This window comes from Aulonocara sp. 'chitande type north' Nkhata Bay, linkage group LG16 (assembly GCF_057382095.1).
Source record: "Aulonocara sp. 'chitande type north' Nkhata Bay isolate Kocher_YH1m ecotype deep benthic linkage group LG16, A_spYH_male_GT1.1, whole genome shotgun sequence".
Lineage (NCBI taxonomy): Eukaryota > Metazoa > Chordata > Actinopteri > Cichliformes > Cichlidae > Aulonocara > Aulonocara sp. 'chitande type north' Nkhata Bay.
This window is the reverse complement of record NC_141359.1, coordinates 31,216,613-31,237,550: the sequence shown is the minus strand read 5'-3', so window position 1 is coordinate 31,237,550 and position 20,938 is coordinate 31,216,613. Positions and strand designations below refer to the sequence as shown.

General features: G+C 39.2%; 1 protein-coding gene across 1 annotated transcript in view; it reads right to left on the bottom strand.

The window, feature by feature from the left end:
• Positions 1–20,938, bottom strand: part of thsd7ba (thrombospondin, type I, domain containing 7Ba) — a 191,172-nt gene that overhangs the window by 135,011 nt on the left and 35,223 nt on the right. The window contains exons 2-3 of the mRNA XM_086266240.1: positions 12,462–12,797; positions 9,016–9,192 (exon numbers count right to left, since the gene is read on the bottom strand). Coding sequence (XP_086122366.1) covers positions 9,016–9,175 — 160 coding nt within the window. The 5' untranslated portion in view covers positions 9,176–9,192; positions 12,462–12,797. The remainder of the gene's footprint in view (positions 1–9,015; positions 9,193–12,461; positions 12,798–20,938) is intronic.

The following is a 20,938-nucleotide window of genomic DNA, read 5'->3' as shown; positions in this document are numbered from 1 at the left end:
AACAGAGAAAAACACTCAGATTATGTACCTTCCACAGGAAATTAAGTTCATGCATAAATTTAGCAAGGAAGGTCTGCATGTTCTCTTATATTTTCCCTCCATTCCTCAATGTCATAAGAGCTATTCGTGCTGGTCTATTTTGTTGTCACTTCCATTTCCCCCATGCTGTAAATATCTCCTCATTGTCAGTTTCAGTGTCTGGCTAATGATGGGTTTGTCTCTGTTCTCCAAGGCCATCAGACCACAGTCCATGTTTTTTGTATTCATTATCAGTTTCAGTATCTGGCTAATGATGGGTTTGTCTCTGTTCTCCAAGGCCATCAGACCACAGTCCATATTTTTTGTATTCATTATTGTCTGCCACACTACCTTTTAGTACGTCTAATGAGCATTCCTCTTTCACTTCTCCTGGTTTTGCTCACTCTGCTCCACCTCTGTCAGTATGCTAACATTGTCTTTATCTAAGACTGTGCTGCATGACTTTGCCTCTCATCAGGGTTGAGAAGATTTAGCTTATTTCCTGCATTTTCTCACTGAAATAGTTTTATAAGAGGAAATTGATTTACCACAACCCATAGTTCAGGCCTGTTTCTGTGTTGCATTTGTTTTTGCCCCCCACCCCACATCTCTGTCTAGTTTTCTTTGAAGTTCTCCTAAAATCTGCTTTGTTAGGTTTAGGCTCTAAAAGGTTGTTGGCTAGGCTTTGAAAGGTAAAGGCGTTTACTAAATTAGGCAATTTAATTGCTGTTTGGTTAAGATAAAGAAAAAGATCTTTTCATACCAATGTTACTTTTTGGGGGAACATGACAAATTGGTAGTGACAGCTGCATCTAACTAATGCCATAACTAGGCACATCACGCACCACCACCAAAGGACATTTTGCGCATAACAGACACTTCTGACAACACAATATTTAAACACAAACGCCCTATTTTTATTCTTCTGCAAAATTGTATGGATGGAATTTTAAGTTCGAGAGGGACCCATTTAATAACAGTGTGATCTTGTTGTGCAGCAAAACAAAACAAAAAATAACCGCTGTGGCTTGCCGCTAAAGAAGAGTAATCTAAAACTTAAAATAAAATAGTTTGTTAAATCACTGCATTGTCACAGAGCTGTGCAGCACCAGCCGCTTTCTTCCCTGTGTGAATCACAGCTTATTTACTTTTAAAGCTCTTCATTTGCGGCAGAAGAAATCCCACTGTGACAAGGATCCACAGCTGTTGTCAAACTGCTGACAACGCCAGAGCCCGCAGGACAAATCACCTGGCAGTGGTGTTTGTTATGATTGCATTAAAATAAATGAGTTCTGTGAGCGTATTTTCTAAAAACATATTAAACTTTTAGGAAACCTGCCATCTCTGACACATTTGTATCTTCCCTTTAGATTGTTTAGAACAAACAAAATGAGAGTAAATAATGAATATCTGTATGTAATCCATAAACAAAAGCACAAAATCCTATCCCTGCTGGATCTGAGAAATAACTGTGGATTTGTAAACAGACTGTGCTTAGTCTCTATATCACAACACTCTACAGATACCATATTACTTAAAATGAAAACACGTAATAATTATTTTTAAACAACTTGATGAGTCAAAAGAAACCATTGATTCACACATATTTACTGCTATGACACAAACTAATGCATTATACATCGAGCGAGGAGGAAGCCATTAAATAACAGAGTGTGGACAAGTAGCTTTGTTAAATCCTGTTAAAATTCATGGTGAAAGATGATGAAAATGGTTTTTCCTCAGTTTGATGCTGCCAAAGTGATTTTTTTATTTTTATTTGAACTTTATTGAATTTTACTGAATTTTATTTTATGTTTTATTTTATTTTATTTTATTTTTTGCATGTGTGTTGTTGCTGCCTTTGTTTAATTGAGCCATTTCTGTAACTGTGAGACACTTGCTGCTGCCTATCTTGCCAGGTCTCCCGTGAAAAAGAGATTTTTAATCTCAGTGGGATCTTCCTGGTTAAATGAAGGTTAATAAAATAATAAATAAATATAATGAAGTGAATCCATTCAGTTTATCACAAAGAGACTAGACTACCAGGATTGTCTCTGAATTCACTCACTGAATTAAAAGTTACCTCTTGCCCATTTTACTGATTTGGCTTTTATGGGAATGATGTCGGCTGGATTAAGGAGAAAGATCACTTTGAGACTTTGTATTGAAATATAGTGGAGCAAATTTAACTGTTTGTCATCAACATAATAAAAATATATAACTTGCAATAACTGTCATTTTGGGTTTTCAGTTTGGAAGTGCATAAACACGACTTCTGACATGAAATCTCTTGATTTAAAATTATGCTCAGAGTTTACTTCAGTCATTTAGTCTATTTATTAAGAAACGTGATCGGCACATGAATTTAGGAGTTAACACTCTTCAAACACCAATCTGTTTCTAATTGTGTATTGATTAAGGGTCTGTCTCTACAGGGAGCTGTTTTTGAGCTCTACAGCACTTGTTACTACACTACAAAAATCTCCTTCTTCATGGTTTGAATTCATGATTCATAAATAATTGAGCTGTCACTTACAGTGTTGTTGACAATATTTTTTTTTATTGTAAATTCTGCCACTTGTTCATTTTTGATTGTTTTGTTCAAGTCAGTTAATTGACGAGCAGTTTTCTGCAAGTGAGACTGCTCCCTTATTTTCCAAGGGTTTGCCACAGGCCATTTATCCAGGCTTGGTGCCAGTACTGGGAGTGCTGGGTGACCTCATCCATCCATCCATCCATCCATGTTCTGACACTTATCCAGGTTTGGTTCATCGGGGCAGCAGAGAATTCTCTTAGCAGAAAATCACCCCTCTGCCCTCCCTGTTCATCTGGGAGGTCAATGAGGCATTTCCAAGCCAGCCAAGAAATATAATCTCCAGAGTGTGTCCTGGGTCGGCCCCAGGGCCTTCTCCCAGTACCACACGCCTGAAACACCTTGCCTAGGGGGCATCACGGAGGCATACTCTTCAGATGCCCAAACCACTTAACTCTTCTCCAGAAATTGACAACTTGTCATGATGGAGTGGGTTGTATGTTTATGTTTGTCACTGGTGGGGTTAAGTGGTCTTGGGTGAAGAAACAGAATAAGATTGATTGACCTCTATGCCGACATGGAGATCAAGCGATCAAGTGGCATGGGCCTGGGACAGGGTTACCAGGTTGTCACTCTAGATCCAGGTCTGGTAGCTTTAACACATTGGACCCAGTCAGGCATAACCTAAAAGTGCTAATGGGTCTGCCATCCACCCACAGGAGTTCAGTGTACTGTGGATTGGCTGCTCGTCAGGTGCAGAGTCATTTGTGACATAATTAACAACAGTATTAAACAACAAAGGAGCCAACGTAAAATAAAAGTTTGTATAACATGGTGTTGGTAAAAGTATGCATTATATATTTTCAACTTCATGTAATTTTGTTTGAGAGCAGTCCTTCAACTCTTATTGTTTAGCTGAAAAAAACAAGTGTAATTTAACAGCATTACTAACTCATGTTATCACTTGACTCGCGGGGAAATGATCTGTTTTATTGAATTAGGAAGCTGTGTTTGCAAAAGAGACTTGACCTCCTCCAGATGAGCCACGATTTTAGGTTTTAGGGAACAAATGACCATTATTATTTCTAATGCTGATTAGAAATACATAAAATCTAATTACATCCCTGTCAGCTTTGGTAGTGAAGCTGATCATTTGTGAGTAATAAGCGCAACATGATATTTATGTAGCATGGATAATGCACTAATGGGTGAGTGGTTTTGCTTTGTTGTTTGCAAACATATAAGATTGCCTGGTGTTGGCTACTACACTCGACCTCCTGTTGGAGCTTTCAGTTCAGCAGCCTCCTATAATGCTTTTTCCACCCTAAAACAAATTAGTGTGGTAGAAAAAGATCAATATTGCTTAGAAGTGAGGTTTTTTTCATGTTGTTATCAGTCTCTCTAATATTCATTTGAAGGGGGTTAAATTGCCTTATGCTAAAAGCAGCATCCTGCCTTTTCTTAGGATGGTTAGTCTGTGCTATTGTGTGTTTATTAATGTTTAATGTGAGAGTGACATTTCCAGTTTTGATCCCATTTTTGAAAAACATCTTTTTTGAGCTACTTAGCGAGGCTAAAACCCCAAAACCGTCACAGAATACTGGAGCCTAGCAGCATACCTAGATGAAATACAATAACGGCTTTCATAGATGTATCTAGATATTTTGAAGTATAAATAACTGTGTGTTCAAGGTGGAATGGCTGAAATCATGCACTCCAAATGGGTTGTGGACTATTTGGATTCATCTTCTGTGAGTAATCAGGTTACAGTGGGTGCTTGTGAATAGATTCTCTGATTTCCAAAAAGCTTTTCTTTTTTCCTTTTGAGCACGTAATTTGTCATTTTCAACTTATCTTCTTTGTAAAGGTCCTTTTGAATCAGTGCTACTGGTCACACCAGAGTATCTACTGTTTGTGTTATTCCCTGTTGCTACTTACAAAACTTCAAATGAGCACATCTCTAGCTAGTACTGCGCATAATAATTACTGTGCATATTTATGATGCACTCTTGAATGTCCCCCTTATCAGGCCAACTTTTGATGCCCAGTAAAAAAAAGGAAAACAATTTAACTACCTACTGTCATGGTCCTGGGTCGGTGACCCAGCGCTTTTAGTTTGTTATCATTTTCTAGATGATGATTGTTTAAGTTCTGTGTTATTTTCGATCTGCCTCTGAGTCTGCGTCTGTATCTGTCTGTCTATGGTGTCTCCCCATCTGTTTGTGAATCTGTCTGTTTAGTTCAATGTCTTGTCTGGTTCCATGTGTCTGAATTTCCTGTTTTATTGTGAAGGTCCGTGTCGTATGTGAGTGTGATCAGTTTACGTTTCCCCTGTCCCGTCAGCCCAGATTCCTCCCAGCTGTATTGCCCTCCTGTCTCTCATCCCCTGATTACTGGTGTGTGTATTTAAGCCCTGTGTGTTCTCCTGCCTGTTGCTGGTTCGTCTGTGTAACTCCGCGTCAGTTCCTTGGTGTCCTGCTCGGCTCGCTGCCTCGCTTCCCTTTTTGTTTCATCTCAGGTTTGTCATTTAGCTTTCCCAGTTCAGGTCTTTAGTTTTGTCTTCCCTCTTGCCTGTTTTGCCTTCTCACCACTGTGTAAATAAACTCACCAGCATCTCATCCACTGCCTGCATCTTGGGTCCTTCTAATTCCACACGGCTCGCCTCGGCAGCCGTGACACCTACACGCCATAGGACTGACTATAGAAGTAATAACTAACAGGTTGATTTGTTTGTGTCTGCAAAAGAAAACTACTGCAACTGAGTGTAACCTGATACTGTTGAATTGCAACATCTTATCAACTGATGTTAACTGCTTCAAAATACATTTGCCTAATGTATGTGTGTGTGTGTGTGTGTGTGTGTGTGTGTGTGTGTGTGTGTGTGTGTGTGTGTGTTTTTTTTCTTTGCCACGGTAAATCAAAAAAAGACCTCTGTAAATTATTCAGTGCCATTTGGTTAAAAGTGAATCCCCAAAGATTTGATCCTTGCACACTGCCTCCTTTGAGCTTACTTTTGAGAAACAACAGAAGCTCTGTGCAGCAGTGATGTTTGATTTCAGCTTTGATGGTGCAACAGTGTGGTGAAATTGCAAATAAATACACTCAGACCCTGAAATGAAATGTAAATGTTGCCTGACTGTATCAAAGCACATATAGAGTTTATTTTTTCTTACAGTCAAACATCTCACATATGCAGCGCTGTAATGATTGTTTTAACCATAGCTCGTCAGCAAATCCATCGGGTCCCTATATTTATACGGGAATTAAGTGGGATCAACTAAGGTGATTATGTACTGTTGATTTCAAGTTGAATTTTAAATACATCTGTGCTGTTTTTGGAGGAGTTTGGATTTGTTATTCTTACACAACTTTAGAACTTTTCTTCTTTTAAAGTCTTTTGACTTTAAAACAATGTGCACCTGAAAGTCTCCCCATCATCCTTTGTTTTTTGGGAGATTGAAGAAAACAGACATTTGAAAACAATGCCAACTGAATCTCTTAGGTTTCTTTAACGTGATTCTCCAAGTTCCGTTAGCTCACATTGTTTTTTAAAAAATTATTCTACCCAAGTTCAATTAAGTCACATTTTTAAAGCAGCAGGGACTCTTACGCTTTTAAGCTGAACCAATTTAAGATGATTTACAGACTGGATCCTGGGGCTTCAGCCCCGTAAGTCCTTTAAATAATCCAGGAGCGGCTGAGATATCTCTCATTAAGGAAAACCTTTATTGATTTCTCAATCTTTTGAAAATCATTGCCCTTCAGCTGAATCTTCCTGCTGAAGGTTCCCACATAATTTAGATGAAGAGTAGATTACATCCTGGAGTTTTTCAGCAGACTCCAGCCAACAATATAATAAAATAATATTTTGTGTAATAAAAAAAGGAGGAAGAACTAAGAGGTGTAAATAGGGAAATAATATTAGTTAAAAAATAGAAAATGCAGTCTCCAGTGTACTGTTAAAATACATCAGAATGGTAAATGGCCTGTATTTGTATAGCGCTTTTCTAGTCCCTAAGGATCCCAAAGCGCTTTACACAACCAGTCATCCACACACACATTCACACACTGGTGATGGCAAGCTACCTTGTAGCCACAGCCACCCTGGGGCGCACTGGCAGAGGCGAGGCTGCCGGACACTGGCGCCACCGGGCCCTCTGACCACCACCAGTAGGCAACGGGTGAAGTGTCTCGCCCAAGGACATAACGACCGAGACTGTCCAAGCCGGGGTTCGAACCGGCAACCTTCCAATTACAAGGCGAACTCCCAACTCTTGAGCCACGATCGCCCCAGAATACCAATGTTGTCTTCTTCTTCTGGGATTTAAAGACATATCAATTTCCTGAACTAGCTTGGTCCTCAAGTCAAAGAAGGAAAATGAAAACTTAAATGAGGGTGTCGTTTTATTTTTGTTTTTTAGAAAGAAAATAAACAAGCTTTGATGTATAATAGAAATCATTTGGGATGAACGCTAACACGTACCCAGGAAGACTGTTTTCTTGTTTCTTTACTATAAAAAAAAAGACAAATACATTTTGAGAGCTAAATCCCAACACCTTAGACCCTCTTTGGAACAGTTACGTTAATCTCAGTGATGACAACTGAAAACTTGGAAAAGAAGCCCTTACTTACTGCAGTAGACTAAAGCTGACACCGGATGAGCACAGTGGCATGTTTAAAAGCAGATGCTTAAATAAATCCTACTTAAAATGCTCCACTCACGATATCTGCATTCTGATGCAAACAGGACTATGACCCTGGAAATGTGGCACTGACTGCCAGGAAAGTTATCTATAGATGTTAAAGGGAATTTCTTTTAGCAATTTATTTTAAGGGTGAAATAATAATGCCATTAGCAGCAGTGTCTCACTGTTCTATTTTGTTCTTCAAGACACTGATGAAGGTCAAGCTTAAATAGCTCCAGCTCCCTGTTTCAGCCTGAGACTCGCAGCTTAGCCACAGCTCTGGGAACTGGCTCACACAAAAGACTTACCCCACAATGCTGCTGGCCTAGATAGACACGCCAGACATACAAAAGGGTGGCTGTGCTAATTGAGAACAGATCTTTGCTACAATGACAATTCCTAAAGAAAAAGATTTGCCTGTCAGCTAAATTAAGTATTCAAATGGTTCCTGTCAATATTTGCCAACATGAACCTAATAGTCTGCGTTAAGACATTAAGCTTGGAGCCGCTGCCGACATTAAGACAAATATGTGGCTCACATCAATGACATTCATCAGCACAATACAATGCGAATACAGTAAGTGTTCAATCTGTGTTTGTGCGACTCGAGTTTGTGTCGTTCCGCAGTTCAAATCAAAGCATTGTGATAACAGCAGTTTGAGACGAACAGTTTTCCTGCAGTCAAACAGACATTAGGAGGATTTATTCAGAGGTGAGGTATGTTAAGTTTGAGATTCCCTTTCTTCTTTGTAAATTGATTTTCATTTCCATTTAAGAAACAACTTATAAGCCATCTTAGCTCTGAAAGGATGTCAAATCCTCACACTTGGTGTTCCGGTTACATCCGTTTTGAACATAAGCTCTTTCAAGTGAAATTAATCAATCTCTTTATCACTTGGGCAGTGTCATTACCCAACCACAGAGTGAGAAATGAAAGTGCTAATCGCACAGCAAGTGGGGCTTTTGTGTGGGAAGGCCAAATTTTCCTCCTCAAGCTGCTTTGCAAATGCATTTTCAATTGAATTGGTGAAGCGAACAAAGGATGAATTCTGAGTTTGCCTCAAAATTCTTGTTAAAAAAAGAATGACATCAGCTTACAGTACAGGTTTCCAAAAGGTGATTAATTTACAAAAATGTTAATAATTTGCATGGAAATTACCAAATGGATGCATAGATAACACACAGGAGATGTAAAACACATTTTAGGTGTGAGTGCATGTGAATGTGTTTGAATAAGGGATTTGTACAGCTCAATACGCAGCATGTTTTCCATTACAACAATGTGTACTATATATAACTGGGGCCATAAATTCACTAAGCATGCCAGGAAGACTATTTCATATGCCTCAATATCTTAATAACCATGCCACTCTGCTGTAACAACTGTAGCTGTCCTTGTCATTTTGGGGCTGTGAGTGAATACTCTACAAGAAAAAAAAAAAAAAGCATTATTATTCTCTTCACCCCAGGCACTTGAGCCTGAAGGCTTGATGATGTCCAACTGCAGTCCAATGTGTGTCAAAAAAAGAAGGAATATTTTCCCCACAAAACTGGTTTCACTGAAAATGCATGTGTGCAAATGTGTGCTTCCACGTGCTGCGTATCTTATCGCCATGATCCTCAACAGGTTCAAAGAGATTTGACTTTTTAAATTACCATTAAGAACAAAATTATGTTGTTTTACATGCAAGCAGGTGGATTGCATATCTTAATTTAAATATAAGTCAAAACAGGACCTTTATTAATGCACTTGTAATAAGATAGAATAAATATTTTACCTGCTTTCCATGAAAAATGGTGGTCTCTAGGATACACGTTGTCTAAACGGACAGATATGGAAAAGAGAGACAAGAGGAGGAAGAGGCTTAGGTAGCTCCCAGCTTGCCGTGTCCAGGCAATGACCCCAAAGTCATCTTTTAGAGTCATAGTCCAGCCCATTGCTTCCTCTCTTACTCCTGTGGGAGGAAAATGAAATTCATCATCAGCTCATTCATAAATATGATCAGAAACCTTGGCCACCTTCCCACTGAATCCTCCAGCCCAGAAATGTAATATTAGGTGTCACTTTCCAAGTCCATCAGACTTTTTCACACATGGATCATAGTGCCGGATGGATAAGATTTGACTTGTAAAACAGCTTTGCTGTTGTAGTTGATAGTTGTGGGATACTATGGCTTCTTCTCCACCTACATAGATCAAAAATAATTAGACAGAGTGGCAAGAGTATCTCAGCGTCCCAAAGGAGGTGTGGAAACAAGCACTGATGGAAGGCGAGGCTCTAAGCTTGGAGTAATACAGGGTATTAGTACCTTTTTATTGCAGCTCATTTATTCCTATCTCCTGCTACTGTGATTCGTGTCCTAGGAGTGTTAAGGATTAGTCCTGGATTCACTAGGCCTCTAATTGTGTTGCACCAACAGCAAAATTAATGAATATGAAATTAAATCTGTAACACCTTATGCTTTGAAAGACTGGTGTTCATGACTGCAGTGATTCATTTTCCAAAAACAATTTTTGCTACACTGTGGCACTTGGGTATTGAGAGATTTGTTATTATTGACTTATCGTCCCACTGAGCTCCCCTGCAGTTTTTTGACATTCTGTAATCATAAAACATGAGACAAAAGCAATTTCTGCTGCATAGGTTTAGCAAAAAATTGGTCTTAATATCAAATACAGCTGATTTAGGCACCGTGGGAATTTGCAGCACATAAAGAATAGCAAAACATTTTATGTTTATGCAAGCCGAGGTATTAAGCTGGTGATCCACACATCCAATACTAACATCACTGAGAGTTTATTTTATTTCAAAGTCACATCTGTCATGAATTAGATGTAATCTGTGCGACTGTGGTAAGCATTTTCTAATCTACTGATTCTGTACAGGACAAGTTTTTAATTTTTCTTTTGACATTCCACATCAATACAACAGAGAGGCTTTTCTACATTTTGTCCCGATAGTATACGATAGTAAGTATCATAGAGAGTATCTAATGGTAGATTAACTTCTGAGAGGCAGCAGCCATTTGAGATTTAAGATTATTTACACATGGCGTGCCTGTGAAAGCGCTGGCAGCTGAATTATTTTTGCTTGATTTCATTCAGGGAAATTAGATTTTGACTTTGCTGCTTTAGCTATGTTTTGGTGGGGGTAAAATTTGTTTAATGAGAAAGAAATGCTTGGATGGAGATGGCTTGGTGCCCAGAAGTGGGCTGCCAGATGCACAGTTTTTGATGGACTGTCCAATTCTCCTCTGGCTTTGATGTGTTATTCTATAGTCAAAATGGTTTGCTCTTTTTTGTGTGTGTTGGAGGGCTTCAGGCCCAAGGGTTTGGCAATTCAACACATAACTATTGTTTGTATCTATTCTCAATACCAATTTGCCTCATGGGGTTCTGTCAGGCAAAGAACAGCGAGTGCTCTTTTTCACTCCCGCTCTGTCTCCCTCTCCATCTCTTCCACTTTCTCCTTTAAATAACTCATCCACTCTGAAGATAATGTATTCACAATTTTTATTAGAACTGCCTTTGTCTCACATTTTTTGATGGCTAGAAGATGTATTCTACTTGGATGAGTGAGCAGACCAGTCTGGCACTCACATAGCCATATGCCAATTAGATACCTCTGGTTGCTGATTACTAGCCATTCTCTTGGGCTGCACTGCTCTGGAAGCCATACCTGACTGCACCTATATTACACGCACCCTCCAGCCACTCTTATTTGACTATGCACAGGACAAGCAGCACTCTTCTTGGGCTGACAGACCATGTCACAACTGATTGGAAAACATGGTCTTGAACACAAACAAGCAATGGAAACAAGCATGACCCCAAGGCATGCCAGTTTTGTTTTTCAAAGTACAAAAAGGTAGACAATCGAGATTACTCTATTGTAAGATATCTTTGCGAGATTCAGCAGCAATTGTGCTCATCCAGCCAGCGCATCTCAGAATGGGTGAGTAATACAGGCTATCCTGAAAATCTTAAAAAAGAAAAGCTCTTAAGCTGCTAAATATCTGGGTCAAAGGAATCATGCTAGGCTCTCAGTGGCCGTAGAAAACCTGGCAAACAGCAGCATGGCTCAGATGCTGGTGTGAGTCTTATTAGATACTCCACGATCTGATGGAATGCAATCTGCTCCTCTGTCTCCTGTGGTCCTTGTTTGGGGCTCACTCATTGAATTCAGCGAGAAAAACCCTGCAGCTAGCATAAGGGAGCAGATGAGCAACACTCTACACCCCTCCCTTTCACAGGTGGTCACAATAATTAATGTTTGATTAGATGTTTCCAAATGAATGGCAAAAGCTAATTTGGTATGCCAAGGCTCTGAACAATCACCATGCGATCCTCCAGCCTCTCTTTAAATAAGCCAAACACCCTGTTCTGTCTGGAGTGAAAACAAAGGCATTTGATCCCAGTCTGTTTACCAGAGATGCCACCCTCTTCTCTGGATTTCCACATAATTATGTAGCCAACCAGCTCATTCCCGCTTCAGATTCTAAGCTTAAACTCCCATCTATATCGCTGCGCCATTCTTTGTGTGTTGCATCAAGTGGATTCAGGTTAACACAGCTGCGAGTATTTTTTCCACATTGTAGCGCATGTAATTGTTTTTGATTGGGGTTGGCAATATGAAAACAGAAATCCATCTACATCCAAAGGAGCTGATTTTTGCAGATGTTTTCCTTGGCAGGAATGACCATGACAGCATTGAAAGAATCACAAATGCACAACACATTTTTTTGTATTCCTTTGATCCGAGGCTTATTTTAGCAGTCGGTTTCTTCTGTTTCTGTATAGATTGGTATTTAAAGAGTATTGCACTACATTTGATTCTTTAATTCCTTTGACACCAGGAGTTTTAGTCTATTTAGAACAGTAACAAAGACAGTGCCACTATTATGCTGCCTGAATGGATGGTGACAGCTCATTATATAAAACGTGTTTGTCATTTCCAGAATGTTTAGCTTCTTTTGTATTTTCATTGCAGCTGTAAAACAAAAGAGCACAGATATATAGCTCAAAATGAGTGGAATTCAGTTCAATTTTGATGGAATCTTGGGAGTCAGCATCTTGACAGTTGAGCATTAGTCTCAATCTGATCATAAATTCTGAAAAAAATATTTTTTCCACCCTTAAAATAAAGAAAACGCACATTTGGATAACTAAATTCATAAACAGCTGCACTCTTAATTGGACACCATGCACATGATGTAAAATGTACCTGAGCAAGATGACTGCCAGTCATCCCTTTCGGTGATCTGGTTGTTACAGTAGCAGATGCTTTTTTTTAGTAGTCCCACCGAAAGCAGGAACAGGGCAGAGGATGGTCCAAAGATGTTAAGTTTGACGGGGAGAGTAAATCACCTGCACCAGGCCTTCAACCTGAAGCATCATGCAGTGGCTTAATCCTGTGTGAATCAATGTGTTGTGGGCTGGGACTGTGTCACACCTCCAGCAGTGACTGGTATTAACTCCCCGGTGCTGGCTCTGTCAAGCACTCACCCACTGATGTTCCTACTCTGGTTGGCACAAGGCAGCCCGAGCTACTGTAAGGAATCTGAGGAAGACAAAAACAGACAAGGAAAAAAAGAGGCAATGATGTTCACATCTTTCAACTACAGTGCAAAAATCTGACGCCTCATGCAATGACATTTTATTATTTATGTTTCACATGATACACAGTTGATAGCTAGTGAGCTGCAAAAGGCAAGAAGTAATGAATAACAGTGTGAAAATGCAGGGAAGCTCTACAGAGATGCATGACATGAATGCAATGTCTTTTTTTACACACGATCAGCAAATACTGGTCCAGAGGTAGGACTTTGCTGTGATTTATAATCCACTCATCTGTTCTTTCTTATTCGCTCTACTCTTCATCTCAGTGCAAAGATCCCCGAGAAAGTTTCTGTGCATAAGAAAAAAGGATTATTATGTTTCCAGTTTTCAGACGTACTGCTGTTAAAAAGGCGAAGGGCAAGTTGTGCATTATAGCAGCAGGTGAGTTTGCTGTCGACAAATTTTGCATAAATCTGCAAGGTTTGCAGTGATTATTTGTCTATCCCTCAGTCTCCAGGGGGCATGTAAGACAATGACAATTGAGGAGTTGAAGTTGCTTCCCATAATATTCAATGACAACCTGTCAACCCTCTAGCCAAGATCTTCCTGAGAGCTCACCCAGATGGAAATTGAGTCCTATTAACGCCTTCTGACTTTGTCTCAGTGCTTCCATGCTCTCTTATTGACCTTTCTGGTCATACTCCTGAAAACCACGGCTCATAATGACCTGATTTCCCAAGGCCTTTAAGTGCTTTGCCCTGCCATTCCATTGTGGCTCAAATGAGCTTGTCTCTGCAGCTGCACTCCTCCTCCAGCGGGCAACTAACTTAATAAAAGCCAACAAATAGGGTGGAAGAAAGGTACTCCTGGTAGACAGAGAAAAATCAATTGCAAACATTTCAATTTCAAGTATGTACACACAGTTCATTCATTTTTTATTCAGTCTGTTGTTTATTAGAGTCAAGGTGCATGTGCGACATTTTCTTACCGCTTGTGAATTTCTGCCTTTAGTTGATAATGAAATAAGTATTTTTGTGTGCTTTAAATCACAGCAGTAACCTTAAGATGGACAATACGGCACTTCGTACAATCCTGGGAGCTTTAAATCGACCACTTTTGTTTTTGCCAATGCAGCTTAAGGGATGTCACTGCCAGTCTGTTAACCAGTGATTCCACCACTTTAGTCCAGACTGAAAAATAACAATTAGTCTGCTCAAACACCTCCCACAAACTTGATGCAGAGTCCTCAGGTGATTAATCTTGGTGACTCCTTATCTAGCACCACAGTGGGGTGAAAATTTAGTGTTTCATTGAAATATCTCATCAACATTTTGACAGAATGGCATCTAATTTAATATACACATTTACATCACACATGAATGAATTCTGATTACCTCATTTCACATTTAGCAATTACAAAGAGTAATTAAACTGGGTGATTAAAATAAATTAGTATCTGCTTTAGCTTAAATAAGTGTAGTAGTTCAAACTCTAGATTATGTATTACCCTAAGCCACCACATCTATTTGACACTGGGTCAGTGCAGTCTCTTCAGCTTTCTCTGCTTAACATCTTCTACCTTTAAGTTAAGCTCAAAGGCAGAAGTGTTTGCCATCCTCTCTCCTGACAACAATTGCCTCCAACCTTAAACCTGCCTTATGCTTTTCACCCCCCTTCAGGAGCTTACCTCGCCTGGCTTGGCACTATACTCCAGTCCCACAGCTAAAAGCTCTTTTGACAAGGCAGAATGTTTGCTCTGCAATGTGTGCAAGTGTGTTTCTTGAAATTGAGGTCTGTAAATGACATTAAGGTTGTCTAAAATGTCCATCCCTTGTACAGTATTCTGGTGGTTTTGTTGTTTGCAGAGGTTCACAAAAACTCAATAAAAAAGAGAATAGAAAGAAAAAGTAATGATTTCTATCGTCTTTCATAGCTTTTCCAAAAACTGCTAATAAGTACTATTAATACTGTAAATGTACTATTACTATAAAAACTGTAAAACTGGAATCCCTCCTCAGCTACCTGCCTCACTGGTGGAAGTCAAGACCTTGATATTTTGCCAATATAAACTTAGGACAGATATATATAAAACAAAATAAATGTCTAATGTGTGCTCCAAAAACATCAGCTGATACACTGAACTTGGCCATTCCTTGTGTATTGCCATCTGCTAAATGATTTCTAGTTGCTGTTACATTTTAGAGATAAGACTTTAATCCAAACATTGAATAAATTAAATTCTGCATCTCAAAAGAAGCTCCGCATTTAATGAACAGGCTTGGCAGCATCCACAGACCCAAGCTTTTCACCATATCATAAACCAGTTCCCAGCTCGGTACCTTGGCAGACAAACATCAGAGACAGCTGCACTGCAGAGTCACTAATCACTTCACTAAAACAGACAGTATATTATGCAATGCGTACATGAATTCAGTCCCAGACTGTTAAGATGTTGTATGTGGCAGTATCTGAAAGAGAGAGGTATCTCAATTCTGCCAGCACCTCAAACAGTCTGGCAGCCCAAGCAGCTGCTCCTGAAGCCAGGGTTGTGAACTCAATCAGCTGCATGTTTATCACTGTGGCACCAAACTTACTATGGCTCTTTTTCCCTGCCTCCATGAGCTATAGATGCAGTGGTATGGCCAGTTAAGCCAGCCAACGGGGGTCACAGTACTGATAACAGGAGAAAAAAACATATATAAATAAGCCACGCCCATAAGTGTCACCAAATAAAGATGAGCTATACAATACCACCCATCTTAATTCTGATCTATTCGTTGATTTTTCGGGTCTTTTTTTATCACAATGTGTTGATTGTTTTTCTCAGTTTCTGTATGGTTATTTAAAAAAAATTACTTTGAGCTGGGCTGGAAATTCAGTGAATGCCTGGAAGATAAATGACAAAGTAAATGTGATCAGACAAAAAATGCTCCATGTGATATTTAAATATGCACAAGCTGCAGAGAATCTCTTAATCAAATGAGTTATGTCACATGTAATAGGACATCAGACATACTCTCATACAGAGAGGATATCTTTTTGCCAGTCTTGTTTTGTTTGGGGAAGTATTTTAGGGGGAGTTTTGGTGTTTGGTGAAGTCTATTTTTAAATTGAGCCTTAATGTGAAGATTTTAGTTCATCAATGTTTCTATATTTCTGTATCTGATGAAAGGAACAATTAAACTAGGCAAAGCTGTAGCCCACAGCTGTCTGAACAAACTCCTCTGCTATACTGATCAAAATCAAACCTCTGACAGAAAATAATAATTACTGTGCCTCTAATGTTCATCCAAAAAAAAATTGACAGAAATTCATTTGGAAAACTGTCTGATGTATTCTACTGCTGAAGGTAAAAGGACACCTTTGGGCATCAAAGTGGTTTTAGGCATGTAAAACCTGTTAAATTTCACCGGTAGATATTCATACACCTTTTAATTGTTCACAGATTTCCTTGTTCAAAGTGAATCAATGGCCTTTAGAAAAAAAAATTATTCCAATTGATGTAATGCCTAACACAAAGCCACAGAGCCAGATAATTCTTACAGAATATTTTCTTCACACCATAAATATTTCATCGCAGACATGAAAAAGGACCTCGACAATGTCAAATTAGCACAACCAGAACAAAGCTGCAAAATAATGAGCTTTTTCCCTTTTACTGATGCGAACATTTTTGATAAGAATAAGATAAGTCTCCCTCAAAAACACTGTAAAGAGCTTAAGTTGCCTCACTGTACACTGTTAATTCCAGTAGCTTTCGTGGCTTACATACATTACTTACCTTTGTTTGGAAATGAAGAATATACTAGCTTGTATTGAGTTGCAGTTTACTCATTGTTGTGGAGCAATGTTAAACAAATTGAGTGACAACAAAGGAAACAATGACATTGTTTCATGGGGAGAAAGGAAACTGCATTAAACTGTGCTGAATCTGCCAAACAGATGGAGGAGAAGAAGAGCAGCAAATTTGGGATTGCTTCGTTAACTTCAAATATAATTGTGTATTGTGGACAGATGTGGAGAGCTAGAAACCCAATGGCCTGTTTGAAGTTCGCCACCTAAAGCGCATTCATGGTGCATTGTAATGTAAATTCTCCACAGACGAGTCAAGAGATTAGGATCATATCTGACAATTATTTTAAGTATAATTTGTATAGAACATGACTGTTTCTATAAGAGCCTGACTTCACTCCACAGATTGTTCTCCCATTATTATATTGAACTTGCATGGCTGAAACTATTTCTGTAATATTGTAAGTAAATTAGGATGTGGATGAAATGGCCCAATAACAACATTTAAGTTAAGAGCCTAAATCCTGCAGATTGTGAGTATAAACTCATGTAAAACTTAAATTGCTATTTTAAATTGTTGAAAATTTACATTATTTTATGAGCAGTTTTGTTCGTTACTGCTGATTACAATAAACCTATGAGTTTTCCTTTCTCCAGGCAGTAGTTGTTAGCTCAAACAAGATGGCTCTTTTACTGTTTTTGGAAGTTTTTTGTGCTATTGAATGTTTCATGATGTTGTAATCCATTTGTTCATTGCTTAGTTCTGCAAGCCAGATTTCACAGACAAGTGCGCCATTGTACTGCAAGACCTCCCTGTTCTACGTCGTGATGATCTTCATAACATCTACAACACTGATAAGTTTTTATAGTTGCATTTTAAAAGAGCGAACAGAGTTGCAGTGAAGTTTGTTTGGAATTTGCAAGTTTTACCAAGAGCTAGAAGTTAATACTAATTGTACAGGTGTGAAGTATGTATGTACAGTATGAAGGTTTGTTTTTTATTTTAGTATCTTTTTGAAGCATGTCAGGGTTTTACTTCAGGGTTTCCGTGAGGATGACAGAAGGGGGACACCGCATGGGAGAAGAAAAAAGAGGAAGCACCAAATTACAGCTGACTTCATTCATATACAACGGTGATACCACCCTGGTGGATGGACTGAGGTGACTGTTGCAGTGAATTGGTGCTATATTAATTTAATTTAATTGGGTAACAAATAAACATGTGAAAAACCTGATTTCTCAAGCTGTCGTTTCTTCACATGTTACTATGAACAGTTGTCTAATAATTGCATTTATGAAGCAGGCTTCTAAGAGTGAGGACGCCTGGGGTCTGTTGCAGGTGCAGCCTGTCACTGGTGAATCTGTGCTCATCTCTCCAAATCATTTTCGCCTTGATCAAGGGTCTTTCTATAAGAGATATATTAATGGATGTTTTCAAGAAGCTGCCTCAAGTAGTTTGCCTCTTGTTTGGGATTTTAGTGCTTTTTGCTTGGACTAACCTAAAGACTTATTCATTCAAATGACGCTTGGAAGAGACTCCTACCAACACATGTTTTAAATTACAAGCTTGGTCACTGTACTTTCCCACTTCAGGAGTCCACATGGCCTCCTGAAGTGGTTTTAAACCATTACATGTGAAACTACATCAGGTTTTGTGCACTTTTATATCTAAATAAATTAAACCCGTTTTCTGCATTTCGCACCTCTCCTACAACTGATATTGCCATAAAAAGTGTCACACATAACTTTCATACTGACTACTGATACCTCCACTTGTGTAAATTACATTTTCAGATGAGCAGTGTCACTTGTTTTAGGAAGGAAAGAAATAAAATACGTGTCTGTCTTTATGCGTTTATTTTTGGAGGAAGGCTCGTTTTTGTTATTCTTCCTCTGTGGATTTCTGACACACTTGAATAACACAAGTAACACTTGCTTCTTTTTTTTTAAGTGAATAAGGCTGCATGAGATTTTTTTGTCAAGGTTAATTTACACTTTACTGAGAGGGTATCGCTCATGCATGGCAACTATGATTTGGTTCATGTTACAGGTAGGTCATTCTCAATCAAGTTAAAGGTGCTGACAGTATGTGCAAAACAGAGCAAAAAAAATGCACAAATAAATAAGGATTTGGTGCAGAAACAGAAACTCTAAAAGCCAATGTGTGAAATGTTTGAAGCAGATCAGGGAAATATTCTACAAAAGGCAGCGATAGATGCTGAAGCTGAAAGAGGAAAAAACGGTTCCTGGATAATCGGATTTGTTTTGTGCAGCTGTTCCACCTGGCCTCCCAGCCTCCACCGCCCCTTCATTAAAAAAGCTTATAATTATCTCAGCCGTGGCTGTAATCCTGGTCACTCCATCTCCCCTTTTCAATTGATAGGCACATCTCGTGGGACTAGGGTATGCAGGTGAGTGTGTCTGAGTCCCGACTGCTTAGGATCCGGAGGGGATTGTCGCACAGAAAGGGAGCCATCAGTGTGAGCAAGAGAAGTAGCGTGACGGCGTCAGGATTAATTTCGAGGAGGCCTGGTTGCTGAGGTTGGCTGATAACATGGGTCAGCAGCTGCAGCGACACCTGGACCCTGAAGCCACGAATGTTACCCTGGAAAATAACTGTTAATGTACTGAGAGCTGTGTGCATTTATCTGTGTGTGTCCAAGTGTGTGTTTGTGTGTGTCCAAGTGTATATATGTAGTAAAGGTAGAGGAGGAGCTGATACCTGCCTAGCCTGCAGAAGATGTCCAGAGATGGTTGAATCCTGTAAAAAGTCAATTATACAGAGGGGAAAAATGTGGAGAAGAGGGGAACCATGGGTGAAATTAAAAGCCTGCTTCTTGTGATAAGTGGTGATGATGGGAAGTCTGTTCTTTTTTGTAAGTGGTAATCTGGGGTGGTGTAAAAAAATGTCAAAATGTTCCAGCGTGTTGAGGAAAGAAGAGGTTGCACGCTGTGTGAAAGAGGAAACCGAAAATGTAGCATTCTAGTTTAATAATAATGGATACTTTATTGATCCCCATGGGGAAATTACTTGTTTTTCTCTGCATTTGACCCAGTCACTCAGTGAAGCAGTGGGCAGACCACTAAGCAGGCGCCCGGGGAGCAGTGTGTAGGGACGGTACCTTGCTCAGGGGTACCTCAGGGTAGCCGTTAAGTGGATTCGAACCGCCGACCTTCCGATCATGGGGCGACCACTTTACCTACTGAGCTATCCCTGCCCTGTAGTTTGACACAGGACTTGATTTTCTTTGCAAAAATTAAATCAGTGGTAACAGTTAACAAAAAAAAAAAAAAAAAACAAGCTTTGCTGGTTTTAGTGTCTATGAATATATCAAACAATACTCTGTCATATGCTCAGTACATCCTGCAATTGGCCAATATCAGCTAAAGAAGAAAGCTGCTCCACTGCAGGTGAACTTAGCTTTTAAATTCATCTTTGAATTTGATATTTTCAGAGTCAAGATTTTTAAGACTGTCATAATAAGTCATTGGGAACAAGTCAAAGGACAAATAGATTACAAATGCTCAAAATAAGATCTGTAAGACTACAAAAAATAGGAATTAGTATCAGTACCTAAACAGAGCCTAAGACAAGGATTTAGCTCCTGTATAAAGGGATAATTTTTGTATTTTGAGTCATCAAAAACATTATTATTATCTTTCCCCCTCTCAGATCTAAATGTCAGAACATTATGTTCACTTTGTTCACTGACCTTTCCAAACCCATCAACACTGACGACAGCGCTAATAATCCAGTCACACGCCACTATGTTTTTTTCCTCACACTGTGCCATTTACATATTTGAAACAATGAGATCATTTTTATGCAATGAATTATTGTGTTTATTAATGCCGTCATGTGCATCACTCCAAAACTGCGGGTGGGACTGAAACAAAGACGATGATTTCACACTTAATAAAAACACACATTATATGGGTTTTGCCATTTAGAAACGTTCAGAGCTAATTTCTCATGTTTTTTAAAAAAACATTAAAGCACCTGCCCAAGAGCACAACATATTCAAATTTCTCTGCCATCAAACACAAGTAAAGTAAATCTTCAACAACATAAAGTCGTTAGGTGAGCGCAGTTCCACGCACGCAGACACAACCACTCAAACACTCACAGTTTTTGAAGTGTCGTCTATAAGCTCAACTGCGTCAGAACTCAAAGTTCACATTTAGGGATGTGAGGGGGAACAAGTTGACATTTTGTGCTTTAAGGTGGCACGAGTACTGTGCCAAGAGATAAGGGCTCAGGACAATAGATAAAGACTGCTTGAGAGACAGCATGCTGAGCCTGTAGCTGTATGGATTATCAAAGCGCAGCCATGGATGGAAAAGAGGAGG